The sequence below is a fragment of the Thalassophryne amazonica genome, chromosome 16, assembly GCF_902500255.1.
Source record: "Thalassophryne amazonica chromosome 16, fThaAma1.1, whole genome shotgun sequence".
Taxonomy (NCBI): Eukaryota; Metazoa; Chordata; class Actinopteri; order Batrachoidiformes; family Batrachoididae; genus Thalassophryne; species Thalassophryne amazonica.
Genome location: NC_047118.1, coordinates 2,290,499 through 2,305,991, shown reverse-complemented (window position 1 = coordinate 2,305,991; position 15,493 = coordinate 2,290,499). Strand labels below are relative to the sequence as shown.

Sequence of the window (15,493 nt, the reverse complement as noted above, 5' to 3'; positions counted from 1 at the left end):
GTCGCGGTCTGCTTCTGTTATTGCAGAATGGCCAAGCGGAAACATTTATTTGAAGATAAATGGTTATATTCATTGCTTGATTCTCCGTGGATGAGCGAGTGCGTCCTCTAGTCCCAAATCCTGTCAGTGCCCTGAGGAGAGAAACAACCTCAGTTCATTCAACATGAAGCGGCCAAAGTCCCCGCCAAACAAAATCCGCTGCTTGAAGGCCTGGCGGCAAATACTGAAATCCACAGTAACAAACAAATACATAAAACAACCCCCCCCCCCCCCCCCCCCCCCCCAAACAAAAATCTGCTGTGCACATGTGCGAGTCATCGCCGAAGCCGGACGCATCCGTTGTATCTTGCCACATGGATTATAAAGGAACACCCACTGTTAAAGGGTATTATTGGGGAGGGACGGGTCTCACCTCAGCCCTTCAGCAGGAGTAGGTCCTCACGGAGGCAGGTTCACCCCTGGCACCGCTGCTGGCTGTGGCGGAGAGCAGCAGACAAACACGAGTTACTACCCTGACCTTCAGAGGCATTTTTATTAACGAGTAAAAAGGGATAATCGTCTTCCTCTGCGCCGGGAAGCGTCTGGTCCTGATTTGTGTCAGTTCCTTCGCTACAACAAAGAGAAAATGTAGCTGACAAATTAATGGCAGAGTCGCTTGAAAACACCCGAATGCTGAGCGCAGCACCGCTCAGGCCTGGACCTGAGTGCCAGCAGGTCCGTGGCTCCGATTCCTGTCACGCTCCTCACAAAGGCAGCTACCAAACAGAGCGCCGCGTGCTAAATGGAGATGTGTCTCAGGCCTCAGAGGAGCCCGTCAAATGCTGAAGGTGTCAGGGGTCACACTCACCGTCGCTCTGAACCTTTCTCAGGGTCACGGACGGCGTGGAGATGGCTGAGGCACGGAAGTTAGCAGGCAGGGTCTCGGCAGAGTCAGAGGTCACGCCCCGCAGATCTTTCTCCCGAAACATCTTCCTCCAGGAGGGCGAGCGGGTGAATGTCTTGGTTCCATCCTGGTTATAACAGAGAGGTTGTTCAGGTGACTCACAAAGTCCAATCTGTTTGAGAAGGGAGGCTGGTTAGCGTGCTGACCTCATCAGGACGCCTCTCGGTTCCCATGGAGATTAGGGAGTTGTACTCTTGCTCCAGGAGCTGTCTGGCCTGAAAGAGAGACGTGATGCAGAGCTTCAACATTCATCTGGGAGCTACAACGTGTGTTCTATGAGCGCATGATCCTGCCTAAACCCTGCCTACTGCTACACATCAATACCTGATTAAATCCCTTAGGCCCTGTTCAGACTGCAGTTGGCAATCTGTCCTGAGCTGGATTCGGCCCAAATAAGTTTTTTTCTGAATGTGAATGATGAAATCAGGTTTACTACTGATTTTTTTTTTTCTAATCCAATGCAACCCACCTCTCGGGATTCACCAGTGTCTGAACGCAAATGTGGCTACAGTCTGGCTAGCTCACGGATCACGATGTCCAACTTCCTCACTACGTCAGCTGTCCACAGCGTTCTCCACTGTGGCGATGATGAGTATGAATGCAGTGGCAAGGACAGTAAACAACCTTCTTTCTCTGCAGCAACTTCTGGGTAAGAACGTCTGCCAGGAGCGCTCCCATCCAGGTGTCACACACGCTGCCGCACTCACATTTCCAGACACATTTCTTTCAGCTTGAGCTGGATTGAGTTTGGATGCATGTGTAAGATGAGCCAGATGTGAAAAACAGGTCTCTAAACTATCTGGCTAAAAAGCAATCCAGACTGAATCAAGCAAACCGGATTGCCAATCCCAGTCTGAATGGGGCTTTTGTGTGTTCGTGCCACAAAAACCCAAGGATGGCCAAAATTCTTAGAAGACCAATCTGGGGTGTTGGGAGGGGGGGTAGTAGTTAGCTCCAATTTTAACGTGGTTCCTACTGGCAGTGTGGTGTACTGTTCAAAGGGGAGCTTCCCAACTGGGTTGCCCCAATGCCAGTTGAGTCCCAAGAGCTTTTTGGTCTGAAACCATCTATTTTCACATTCAGTACCCACACAGTAAAATCGCCAGTGTTAAATTAACACTGCCAGTGAACATATGGTCCCACTCACTTGTGAGATAATGTCTGTGCTAATTCCTTATTTTATGTTGTTTGTCTGTGTTATTTGTTTGGAAATTTCTGAGAAATATATGAGTTAAGTTTCACTTCCATAATATGTGCAAGTTCCAGATACAGGGTTCCAAATCAAGAAAATGAATGTCTCGCAGATGTGAAGAAATCATGAAAAACTGTGGTTATACAACTAAATACTAGTTTAGTGATTCACAGGATTGATAAAAAAGCAGTTTGAAGATAATAGTTTTGAGTTTGTAGCGTCAACAGCAGATGCTACTATTATTGTGAACACCCCCTTTTCTACTTTTTTTTTTACTAATAGCCCAATTTCATAGCCTTAAGAGTGTGCATATCATGAATGCTTGGTCTTGTTGGATTTGTGAGAATCTACTGAATCTACTGGTACCTTGTTTCCCATGTAACAATAAGAAATATACTCAAAACCTGGATTCATCTTTTTAGTCACATAGCACTACTACTATATGTGTGTCGTCTCTGCCACCTCACTATCTGCCCCAGGCTGTGTGCTCATCTGTGCTGTACATATTGCCGAGTGCACGCACCAGCAGCTTCAGCACTCACTGGGAGCCCCTCTGATAATCTTGGCAGATTTCAATCACTGCAGACCAGATACTGTGCTTGCAGGATTCCAGCAGTATGTGCAGTGTGACACTCGATAAAAGAAAACCCTGGATAAATGTTATGGCAATGTAAAAAATGCATATATAGCAAAACCAAAGCCCCCTCTCTGCAACTCTGATCACAACACAGTTCATCAATTCCCATATATACATCAGTATTCAAGACAAGTAAACCAGAGCGCAAAACAGTAAACGGACGGCGGAATCACTGGAAACACTAAAAGGCAGTTTTTTTTTTTTGTTTTTTTTTTATGTACAGACTGGTCCATATTTCATACATTAAATTTTGACGAGGCCATGATTATAAATTTTTGTGCAGACAATGTTGATTGCAAAAAGAGATTGTTGTTTATCCAAATAACAAATCATATATTACCAAAGAAATCAAACAATGTATCAAGAATAAAAAGCAGGCTTTTGGGAGGAAAGACGGAGCCGGGTCGCAAGTGGCACAGAAGGAGCTAAAAAAATCATCTTAAGAAGGCCAGTGAAGATGGAACACAGTTTCTACACTGCTAATACTAAAAAGCTGTGGGATACAATGAAAGTGGTCACAAATATGAATACAGCCAAGACACATATTGCAGTAATAAATGAACTGCAGACAGCAAATGAATTAAATGATTTTTATTTGAGGTTCGAGTCACAAGATCATTCAGTGAAATGTCATAATCTGCTCCAGTCACTGCCTGATACTGATGTGAAACCCAGAGTGAAGGTCGACCCCACTGATGTGCAGCGTCTTTTCAAACACCTGCGCACCAATAAGGCAACTGGACCTGACGGCCTGCCAGCTTTCTTATTAAAAAGCTGCGCCGAGGAACTTTCTGCGGCTTGGTGTCCTCTATTTCAGCAGTCTCTTGATCTGCAGAAAATGCCTTTTTTGTGGAAATTATCACATATATCGCCAATTCCCAAAAAACCTGGAGCTACAGCTAACAGTGATCTGCGTCCAGTGGCTTTGACCTCAAATGTAATGAAATGTTTTGAGATGTTTGCTGTGTCACTATTGGAGAGAGAAGTGGACTCAATGCTGGACACTAATCAGTTTGCTAACAAGAAAAACAGGAGCACTGAAGACGCCGTCCTAAGCATTGTCCATCTTGTCTCAACATCTGGAAGATACCAAGGCCTGTGAAGGCATTCTATTTGATTTTAGTTCTGCTTTTAATACTGTACAAACACATCTGCTTTTAGAGAAACTGTCTGCAATGGGAGTCAGTGCTTTTTTAATAAAATGGATTTATGCTTTTTTAAACAACAGAACTCAACGCGTCAATGGGACACTATCAGACGTTAGACACAGCAACACCAGGGTTCCACAAGGCAGTGTGTCATCACCAGTGCTTTTCACCATCTACACAAATGACTGTAAAAGCACACATCAAAATAATAGCATTTTGATATATGCAGACGACACTGCTATTGTGAGTCTTTTATTTAAGGATACGGAAACATCCTTATATCACAATGAAACTGACAGCTTCTCAAAATGGTGTGAAGGGAACGTTCTTGTGATTAATCCAACAAAAACACAAGAAATTGTTTTTGATCCTCGGCATGCATGTGAGCATGAACCTGTCCACATAGATAATGTGATCATCCAGCAATGGACTCCTACAAATACCTTGGGGTCCACATGGACAGCGCTCTCTCCTGGACGGCTCACATTGACTCTCTCTGCTCACGGCTGCAGCAGATGCTGTACTTTTTAAGGAGGCTGAGGCTGTATGGAGTGGGAATCCACATCCTGCTTGTTTTTTACAGAGCAATATTTGAGAGCCTCATCCGTTATGGGATCACAGCGTGGTTTGGTACCCTATCTGTCCAGCTGAAAAACAAGCTCGCTCACATCCATAAAACAGCCATGAAAGTTGTAGGGCTAAAGGATTAGCTGCCTATTCAAGCCTTATATGAAGAGGCAGCGGTGGGAAGTGGGAAAATTATTTCAAAGGAGCCAGAGCATCCCCTTCACAGTGAGTATGTCCTGCTGCCTTCGGGACGGAGACTGAGGGTGCCACAGTGTAGGACTAACAGACTCAAGTTCTCCTTTGTCCCGTCTTCTATTAAACTGCTGAACTCTAGATCTTCACGTACAGCAGATTCTCTGCACAGCACTTAACCTGCACTTTACTAACTCTGTGGCTGAATGTGTGTTGTTTGTATTTGTTTTATTGTTTTCTGTACTGTTTTTAAGCAACATGTAGCGCTGTGTCAAGGACAAATTTCCCTTCGGGGACAAAGTTTTTTCTATTCTATTCTCTACAGCAATTATGATGCAATCGATTGTGTTTTTTAGCTCTGACTCACTGTGGTTCGTCATAAATTCCACGCCCACCTGGTTTCACTCAGCTAATGATAAATAAGAGCTTTCATTCCATCTCCAAGAGGCTTTTTCAAACCTCAGAATAAGAAAGTCTGAAGTGTAAAATGTTCATTTTAAGAATTCCTCCCCTAAGACTCCAGCCACACGAGCCACACGAGTCCGTCATAAACCAAATCGGCCTGCAGAGTTATGGCTGGGGACTTGTGATTGGTGGGTTACCTGCGTGTTCTGGTTGGGGATCTGCAGCAGCAGAGCCAGGTCGGTGTAGTCAAAGGTGTCGTCTAGGGCCAGCAGGGCGCCGTGGACGCCGCTCTCTCGCAGGTTGTCGGCGTACTCCTTCAGGCCGACGGTCTGCACCCAGCACATCACGCGCTCGTTGGACCACACCATCACATCTGGGAGGAAAGGAGGAGATGGTGACGTGAGGCAGAGAGCATCCGTCTGCTCGCTGTTTTTATAACCGCGATCGGGTTTCTTCATGTTCTGGTCATTTCCTTGAGTTCAGGGTGGCTGAAACCTGCAGGACTTATTAATGGGCTTTTAATCAATCTTGCGAAGGGATTGTATTACCCGCTCCTGATTTATGTGTTCTGACGTGCTCATCGTGAGACGCAACTGAAACAGTCCTGGGTAATTCTTCTGAGGGGACTCTAGTCCAGACGGACTGACTGAAAATGGACAACATGCATCCTGCAGTCCGGTCTGATAAATCGTCTGTGTGCGCCGACATTTATGCAGCCAAACTAAACAAGACAGCCGCACCTAATAAGCTTTTATCATCACAAAGAGGGAAAAACAATTCCCCTACAAGCAGTGAAAAGAAACGTTCCGCAATGTGGGAGACCTTAAAATATACCGAGGAGAACCGAGGGGGCAGATTTTCTTTTTGGGAACAAACCTTTGATAATCTTGTTAAAATACTTTCAGGTTAACCTCTGAAGAGCCGAGCTTTGATTTTCATTGGGGTTTTGGGGGGGGGGAGCTTTAAAAAAATAGCAGCAATAAACTCATAAACAATGTCGAAAACTAGAAATGGCAACAACCAAAAACCAGTATGAGGCCTGCCCAAAGTACAGCATCACAAGGCAAGTGTTCAAAATGAATGAGCAGCATTCGTTCTCCACTGTGAAACCCCCCCCCCCCCCCCAAAAAAAAAAACTCCCACCACAGACCACAATCAGATTCTTCAACCAATACACCTCCACATACACAGAGATATATCAATCTATCTCTCTCTACACATGTATACTGGATGAATTAAGTGTTGAAATTAATTGGTGTCACGGCACATTTCTGGATTCCCTGGTCTCAGGGTGGTCTCCTATTGATGATTTTCGGCCACAGTTTGGGTCCTGATTCCAAAATTGAGGAAATCATGTGACATTTACTAAAAAAAAAAAAAATAGTTGGCAAAATTCATATTTCCTACTATTTTATGACCACGTAGAACTGAGTGTAACCGAGTATTGCCAGTCACTGTCGAATTCAAACGAGTATGTTGCATTGCATGAATGTTTGCGTTAAATGTGTTGGTTTACATCTGAACACTTTCTTGCCTTCTCATTAGTACTGTTTTATATGCAGGTCAAAACAGTACGTACCATGTTACTGTTCAGGACTCCAAATCTCAGCCTTCCGTGATTATAGATGATGCAGAGCAGGTCGCTCAGTGAGACGGGAGTTGAGCTACAATTCCCAGTCATGCTACGTGTCTCATTTTTCTGGATCATCCCAGTCCAGCCGACTGTAGATGGTTACTGGTGTAGCAGACCAAATGTTAAAAAAAAAAAAAAAAAAAAATCGCTCTGCTTTCTGCATCTGCCCATGTGTCATTTCGGACCACAGCAGCATGTCTGAGACGGAGTCTCTTCTCCCAAAGCAATCAAATGGATTAATGTGATTATTAACCATCAGATGATAAAGGTAAAAACCTCTTAAATCATTCTAAAGTCTGTTTTAAGCAGAAACGAGGCGAAATTTCATGACGCTTTGAAATGTCAGACGCGCAGTGAATGCATCAGTTCTGATTGCTTCCTCTGCCTTTCCACATAAATGATGAATTTATGTGGAAATGATTGTTGTACAAAAGCTTCAAATAGATGATGACTGGTGTGCAGTCTGAAGCAGAAACGAGGTGATAATCCGTGAACCAATGGGGGGACCAATTTTTAGGGGGACCGTTCAGTCTGCGACACCGGCCTTGGCTGGGAAAGCAACCTGCGATGGATTGGTGTCCCATCCGAGGAGAGTTGTAGACTCTCATGGTTCGGGCACCAATGGGCCTTTAGGCTGACTTACTCAACTTCATTATGATGTCATAAAGATCTGTTATGTTTAACACCAGCAGACACGAGTGGAACAACTCACCTTTGTTCTGGTGGGCGCTGTCCTCTCTCCTTCTTTCCAGCTCCTTGCGATCATAATTCAGCCGCTTCAGGCACATTATGCCATAATGCAAACTGACCCTGATAAACAGCGAGAGGGGAACATGGTTCACTTTGACCAGGATTAAACCCCATCAGTCACCTCTGACTGTCAACTCCCAGCATCCTGCCTGTTACCTGTGGAAACTGTCCACCATTTTGAGCTGTCCTCTCAACTCCTTCTTGGTCAGGTGGTCCAGCATGCGGGCATCCACCAAGGACTCCATGAAGTAGCTGCGGTACTGTGGCAGGCCGAGGCTGGGCAGCCAGTCGTTGCCCACCCACTCGTGATTCATGTCGCCATAGGCCAGAATCTGCAGGGAGCCGTCACAGGTGACCGGTGCCGACTCACGGAGGCTTCAAAATGTCACTGACAAACGCATTTTCAAAACAGGAAGTTGAGGCTTACCTGATCCCAACTGAACTCCTTCAGCTCCTTGAGAGTCGAGAGGCAGACAGAGAGAAGAAGCAGCCGAACAGAGAGCCGGAGATTGGAGGTGGAGAAGGAAAGGAGGTGAGGAATGAGACCAGGGAAGGAGGCGCAGGTTGGATTGGTGGAGGAGACGTAGAGGAGGTGCGGGGAGCAGCAGCAGGAAGAAAGGACAAAGGGAGGAACAGTGTGTTAGTGAACGGGCAATTAGTCGGAAGCAGTTCACACTGAAAAAGCCACCAAGAGGGAGAGAAGAAGATGCTCAACATGAGGGTCTGGGCCCACAAAGAGCACAACAGAGGAACACAAATAAAACACAGAGAGAGGAGGAGGAGAGACTCATCAACGTAATTCAAAGCAGACAAGACGCTGAACAAGAATCCTCTGTGAAATAATGACTTAAAATAAATAAATAAAAACATAAGAAGGGTTTGTCAGACGGACACGGAGACACTAACCGGAGGTTTGGTGGCGGCGTTCAGAGACTCCATCTCCGCGTGAGTCATCCACACGTTACTGGTCGACTGCCATCAACAGAAAAGTGAAGTCACGAGAGGAGATGAACACATTAACTACATGAATTCAGTCATTTTTACATTTCACCTCTTAACCCTCTGGGCCCCAACACTATTTTATCCATTTTGTTAGACTTTACCATATTTTCCGGAATATACGTTTTGATGCCTTTTTTTTTTGTAGTTTTGGAGGCTCTGGGATTTATACTCGGGTGCAAATTATATACCAAAAAACATGTTTGTTCTTAACAATAACAGTTATAACAACTATTTTATTTCAAGCATTCCCAGGAATCAAAGAGCAGGGGTGGTGGCCAAGTGGTTAATGCGCTTGGTTTCAGTTCGGAAGGTTCTGGGTTCAAATCCCACCCCTGCCACATTTCTCCATGTAATGTGGAGTTGCGTCAGGAAGGGCATCCGGCGTAAAACCTGTGCCAAATCAACATGCAGATCCACCTTGGATTTGCTGTGGCGACCCCGAGTGCAAACAAGGGAGCAGCCGAAGGGACTTACTTTTTCCCAGGAATCAAAGCAATAAATTAAATAAACTCTAATAATAAAAGAATAAGCACTAATAATGAAAAGTACACTACAGCAGTCAACAAAAATCCCAAATTAAAGAGATGATAATACAGAAAAAAATGTGACATACAGTAGTGTTCAGAATAATAGTAGTGCTATGTGATTAAAAAGATTAATCCAGGTTTTGAGTATATTTCTTATTGTTACATGGGAAACAAAGTACCAGTAGATTCAGTAGATTCTCACAAATCCAACAAGACCAAGCATTCATGATATGCACACTCTTAAGGCTATGAAATTGGGCTACTAGTAAAAAAAAAAAAAGTAGAAAAGGGGGTGTTCACAATAATAGTAGCATCTGCTGTTGATGCAACAAACTCAAAACTATTATCTTCAAACTGCTTTTTTATCAATCCTGTGAATCACTAAACTAGTATTTAGTTGTATAACCACAGTTTTTCATGACTTCTTCACATCTGCGAGACATTCATTTTCTTGATTTGGAACCAAGATTTTGCTGGTTTACTAGTGTGCTTGGGGTCACTGTCTTGTTGAAACACCCATTTCAAGGACATGTCCTCTTCAGCATAAGGCAACATGACCTCTTCAAGTATTTTGACATATCCAAACTGATCCATGATACCTGGTATGCGATATATAGGCCCAACACCATAGTAGGAGAAACATGCCCATATCATGATGCTTGCACCACCATGCTTCACTGTCTTCACTGTGAACTGTGGCTTGAATTCAGAGTTTGGGGGTCGTCTCACAAACTGTCTGCGGCCCTTGGACCCAAAAAGAACAATTTTACTCTCATCAGTACACAAAAAATTCCTCCATTTTCTCTTTAGGCCAGTTGATGTGTTCTTTGGCAAATTGTAACCTCTTCTGCACATGTCTTTTATTTAACAGAGGGACTTTGCGGGGGATTCTTGCAAATAAATTAGCTTCACACAGGCGTCTTCTAACTGTCACAGCACTTACAGGTAACTCCAGACTGTCTTTGATCATCCTGGAGCTGATCAATGGGTGAGCCTTTGCCATTCTGGTTATTCTTCTATCCATTTTGATGGTTGTTTTCCTGTTTTCTTCCATGCGTCTCTGTTTTTTTTGTCCATTTTAAAGCATTGGAGATCATTGGAGATGAACAGCCTATAATTTTGTGCACCTGCGTATAGGTTTTCCCCTCTCCAATCATCTTTTTAATCACACTATGCTGTTCTTCTGAACAATGTCTTGAACGTCCCATTTTCCTCAGGTGCTGGCTTCATCCTTAAATAGGGGACACCTGATTCACACCTGTTTGTTCCACAAAATTGACAAACTCACTGACTGAATGCCACACTACTATTATTGTGAACACCCCCTTTTCTACTTTTTTTTACTAATAGCCCAATTTCATAGCCTTAAGAGTGTGCATATCATGAATATTTGGTCTTGTTGGATTTGTGAGAATCTACTGAATCTACTGGTACCTTGTTTCCCATGTAACAATAAGAAATATACTCAAAACCTGGATTAAACTTTTTAGTCACATAGCACTACTATTATTCTGAACACTACTGTATATATGGGTTTTTCCTCTTCAAGAGGCATTTTTTAACAGGTGTGACTTACACTCTGGTAAATACGGTCATTCCTGTTTTAGGTACTTTAAGTATAATGGCCACGTGTTGCATATCAAAATGTTCAAAACAGTCTCAGCTTTTCTGAATATGTGACACATACTTGTCGACAACACAGAAATAATCTGGCTTTAAAGTTGACAATATGAAATGTGTTTTTAGAAATTCTTCAAATCTTTAATGATTATACACTTTTATTCATGTGGATGAACTGCTTTGGTAGCTGAAATAGTTCTACCTAAATCTTTAGGTCTGCTTGAAAGTAGTGCACTGCTTTTCAGATGACAGTAATGAGAGGCAAAGTGTCAGAGCACACAGAACTTCATTACAGGAACAGCAGCTTCCAGCAACACCTGCTCCTCGTTGGACCTCAGCGGGTGCAGGCAGACCCGCCTTGGTGCAAATATGGTAAAGACCAGGGTTAATTGTTGTCTTCAGTTCAGGTTTGGTGTTAGTTCAATCAGAGATGATGATGAGTGCTAATGTTCATCCCTCTCCGTACAGGCAGAGTGTATGTACCACCTGAACCCGCCTACGTGAGGCGCATCTGAATACTGCACTGTAGAAACGACAGAGAAACTCTGCACTCAACCACAGCTCAGGTTTTTGGTGGTCTACAGTGCAGTTCTTTGCCAGTTGTATTGATCTGTGCTGTACTGAGGAAGCTGTTGGGGCTGGAAAAAAATACTGTAGCAAAGCTGCCTTTTTCAAATTAAGTTGAAGTAACGGGTTAAATGTATGTGTTGGAGTCGTACCGAGCGAGTGCTGGCCGGTGCAGAGGGACTCGTGAGGGACACCATCTCCTGGATGGCCAGCCGGAGTTTGAGGCGGTGCAGCGGGTTACTGATACCGATCTCCCTCTGGATCTCAGTGTCTGACAGGTTGGCCATGATGGCGCCGCTCTTCACATTAGCACGACAGGCGGCCACGTACCAAGCTGGCATTCCCACCCACAACTGCAAGGAGAGACACAGCGGATCAAATATTAAAAAATGTAATTTGGAGGTGAGTTTCTTCAAGTCTGCTTGTGCACATCACACCTCCAACCAAGAGACAACTGTGGGCCCATCCCATGATGCAAAGGGAAGTCCTTGGCGACATGCTTCTTCCAACAGCTCATGCCTGGAGAAGAAGAAACAGTTAATTGCTTGCCTCTACTGGTGGTTGGCTCTCACTGCGGTATTGTATCACTTCCTGTTCCGGAGCACAGCGGTGTTTTTCTGTATCTGTTAGCTGTTTAATCTGCGCAGTTAGATTGGTCTAGTTATCTAGATTACGATTTGTTTCCCAGTGTAATCTTTACGTGCCTTAACTAAAGCACTCCTTCTGCTGAATCACCTCTAAATTATTTACACATTATTCACTTTGCGTGTTTTTAGGAATCCGCTAGCTTAGCGTAGCTACTAGCTCTTAGCCGATTTAGCATGGCGGCTTCTCCTGTCTCTCCCGCACTTTTCTGCTCTGGGTGTGAAATGTTTAGTTATTCCTCGGCCTCCTTTAGCAGTAATGATACTTGTAATAAGTGTAGCTTATTCGTAGCTTTGGAGGCTAGGCTGGGCGAATTGGAGACTCGGCTCCGCACCGTGGAAAATTCTACAGCTAGCCAGGCCCCTGTAGTCGGTGCGGACCAAGGTAGCTTAGCCGCCGTTAGTTCCCCCCTGGCAGATCCCGAGCAGCCGGGAAAGCAGGCTGACTGGGTGACTGTGAGGAGGAAGCGTAGCCCTAAACAGAAGCCCCGTGTACACCGTCAACCCGTTCACATCTCTAACCGTTTTTCCCCACTCGACGACACACCCGCCGAGGATCAAACTCTGGTTATTGGCGACTCTGTTTTGAGAAATGTGAAGTTAGCGACACCAGCAACCATAGTCAATTGTCTTCCGGGGGCCAGAGCAGGCGACATTGAAGGAAATTTGAAACTGCTGGCTAAGGCTAAGCGTAAATTTGGTAAGATTGTAATTCACGTCGGCAGTAATGACACCCGGTTACGCCAATCGGAGGTCACTAAAATTAACATTAAATCGGTGTGTAACTTTGCAAAAACAATGTCGGACTCTGTAGTTTTCTCTGGGCCCCTCCCCAATCGGACCGGGAGTGACATGTTTAGCCGCATGTTCTCCTTGAATTGCTGGCTGTCTGAGTGGTGTCCAAAAAATGAGGTGGGCTTCATAGATAATTGGCAAAGCTTCTGGGGAAAACCTGGTCTTGTTAGGAGAGACGGCATCCATCCCACTTTGGATGGAGCAGCTCTCATTTCTAGAAATCTGGCCAATTTTCTTAAATCCTCCAAACCATGACTATCCAGGGTTGGGACCAGGAAGCAGAGTTGTAGTCTTACACACCGCTCTGCAGCTTCTCTCCTCCTGCCATCCCCTCAATAACCCCATCCCCGTAGAGACGGTGCCTGCTCCCAGACTACCAATAACCAGCAAAAATCTATTTAAGCATAAAAATTCAAAAAGAAAAAATAATATAGCACCTTCAACTGCACCACAGACTAAAACAGTTAAATGTGGTCTATTAAACATTAGGTCTCTCTCTTCTAAGTCCCTGTTGGTAAATGATATAATAATTGATCAACATATTGATTTATTCTGCCTAACAGAAACCTGGTTACAGCAGGATGAATATGTTAGTTTAAATGAGTCAACACCCCCGAGTCACACTAACTGTCAGAATGCTCGTAGCACGGGCCGGGGTGGAGGATTAGCAGCAATCTTCCATTCCAGCTTATTAATTAATCCAAAACCCAGACAGAGCTTTAATTCATTTGAAAGCTTGTCTCTTAGTCTTGTCCATCCAAATTGGAAGTCCCAAAAACCAGTTTTATTTGTTATTATCTATCGTCCACCTGGTCGTTACTGTGAGTTTCTCTGTGAATTTTCAGACCTTTTGTCTGACTTAGTGCTTAGCTCAGATAAGATAATTATAGTGGGCGATTTTAACATCCACACAGATGCTGAGAATGACAGCCTCAACACTGCATTTAATCTATTATTAGACTCTATTGGCTTTGCTCAAAAAGTAAATGAGTCCACCCACCACTTTAATCATATCTTAGATCTTGTTCTGACTTATGGTATGGAAATAGAAGACTTAACAGTATTCCTTGAAAACTCCCTTCTGTCTGATCATTTCTTAACATTTACATTTACTCTGATGGACTACCCAGCAGTGGGGAATAAGTTTCATTACACTAGAAGTCTTTCAGAAAGCGCTGTTACTAGGTTTAAGGATATGATTCCTTCTTTATGTTCTCTAATGCCATATACTAACACAGTGCAGAGTAGCTACCTAAACTCTGTAAGTGAGATAGAGTATCTCGTCAATAGTTTTACATCCTCATTGAAGACAACTTTGGATGCTGTAGCTCCTCTGAAAAAGAGAGCTTTAAATCAGAAGTGTTTGACTCCGTGGTATAACTCACAAACTCGTAGCTTAAAGCAGATAACCCGTAAGTTGGAGAGGAAATGGCGTCTCACTAATTTAGAAGATCTTCATTTAGCCTGGAAAAAGAGTCTGTTGCTCTATAAAAAAAGCCCTCCGTAAAGCTAGGACATCTTTCTACTCATCACTAATTGAAGAAAATAAGAACAACCCCAGGTTTCTTTTCAGCACTGTAGCCAGGCTGACAAAGAGTCAGAGCTCTATTGAGCTGAGTATTCCATTAACTTTAACTAGTAATGACTTCATGACTTTCTTTGCTAACAAAATTTTAACTATTAGAGAAAAAATTACTCATAACCATCCCAAAGACGTATCGTTATCTTTGGCTGCTTTCAGTGATGCCGGTATTTGGTTAGACTCTTTCTCTCCGATTGTTCTGTCTGAGTTATTCTCATTAGTTACTTCATCCAAACCATCAACATGTTTATTAGACCCCATTCCTACCAGGCTGCTCAAGGAAGCCCTACCATTATTTAATGCTTCAATCTTAAATATGATCAATCTATCTTTGTTAGTTGGCTATGTACCACAAGCTTTTAAGGTGGCAGTAATTAAACCATTACTTAAAAAGCCATCACTTGACCCAGCTATCTTAGCTAATTATAGGCCAATCTCCAACCTTCCTTTTCTCTCAAAAATTCTTGAAAGGGTAATTGTAAAACAGCTAACTGATCATCTGCAGAGGAATGGTCTATTTGAAGAGTTTCAGTCAGGTTTTAGAATTCATCATAGTACAGAAACAGCATTAGTGAAGGTTACAAATGATCTTCTTATGGCCTCGGACAGTGGACTCATCTCTGTGCTTGTTCTGTTAGACCTCAGTGCTGCTTTTGATACTGTTGACCATAAAATTTTATTACAGAGATTAGAGCATGCCATAGGTATTAAAGGCACTGCGCTGCGGTGGTTTGAATCATATTTGTCTAATAGATTACAATTTGTTCATGTAAATGGGGAATCTTCTTCACAGACTAAAGTTAATTATGGAGTTCCACAAGGTTCTGTGCTAGGACCAATTTTATTCACTTTATATATGCTTCCCTTAGGCAGTATTATTAGACGGTATTGCTTAAATTTTCATTGTTACGCAGATGATACCCAGCTTTATCTATCCATGAAGCCAGAGGACACACATCAATTAGCTAAACTGCAGGATTGTCTTACAGACATAAAGACATGGATGACCTCTAATTTCCTGCTTTTAAACTCAGATAAAACTGAAGTTATTGTACTTGGCCCCACAAATCTTAGAAACATGGTGTCTAACCAGATCCTTACTCTGGATGGCATTACCCTGACCTCTAGTAATACTGTGAGAAATCTTGGAGTCATTTTTGATCAGGATATGTCATTCAAAGCGCATATTAAACAAATATGTAGGACTGCTTTTTTGCATTTACGCAATATCTCTAAAATCAGAAAGGTCTTGTCTCAGAGTGATGCTGAAAAACTAATTCATGCATTTA

The 15,493-nt window shown here is 43.4% G+C and overlaps 1 protein-coding gene across 1 annotated transcript in view; it reads right to left on the bottom strand.

The window, feature by feature from the left end:
• Positions 1-318: 318 nt before the first annotated feature.
• ppfia3 (PTPRF interacting protein alpha 3) overlaps positions 319-15,493 on the bottom strand; it is a 130,817-nt gene continuing 115,642 nt past the window's right edge. Inside the window, 13 exon segments of the mRNA XM_034191294.1 lie at positions 319-474; positions 848-1,010; positions 1,090-1,158; positions 5,282-5,457; positions 7,430-7,527; positions 7,624-7,799; positions 7,895-8,013; positions 8,016-8,102; positions 8,105-8,156; positions 8,158-8,190; positions 8,374-8,439; positions 11,336-11,536; positions 11,621-11,702. Coding sequence (XP_034047185.1) covers positions 422-474; positions 848-1,010; positions 1,090-1,158; positions 5,282-5,457; positions 7,430-7,527; positions 7,624-7,799; positions 7,895-8,013; positions 8,016-8,102; positions 8,105-8,156; positions 8,158-8,190; positions 8,374-8,439; positions 11,336-11,536; positions 11,621-11,702 — 1,375 coding nt within the window. The 3' untranslated portion in view covers positions 319-421.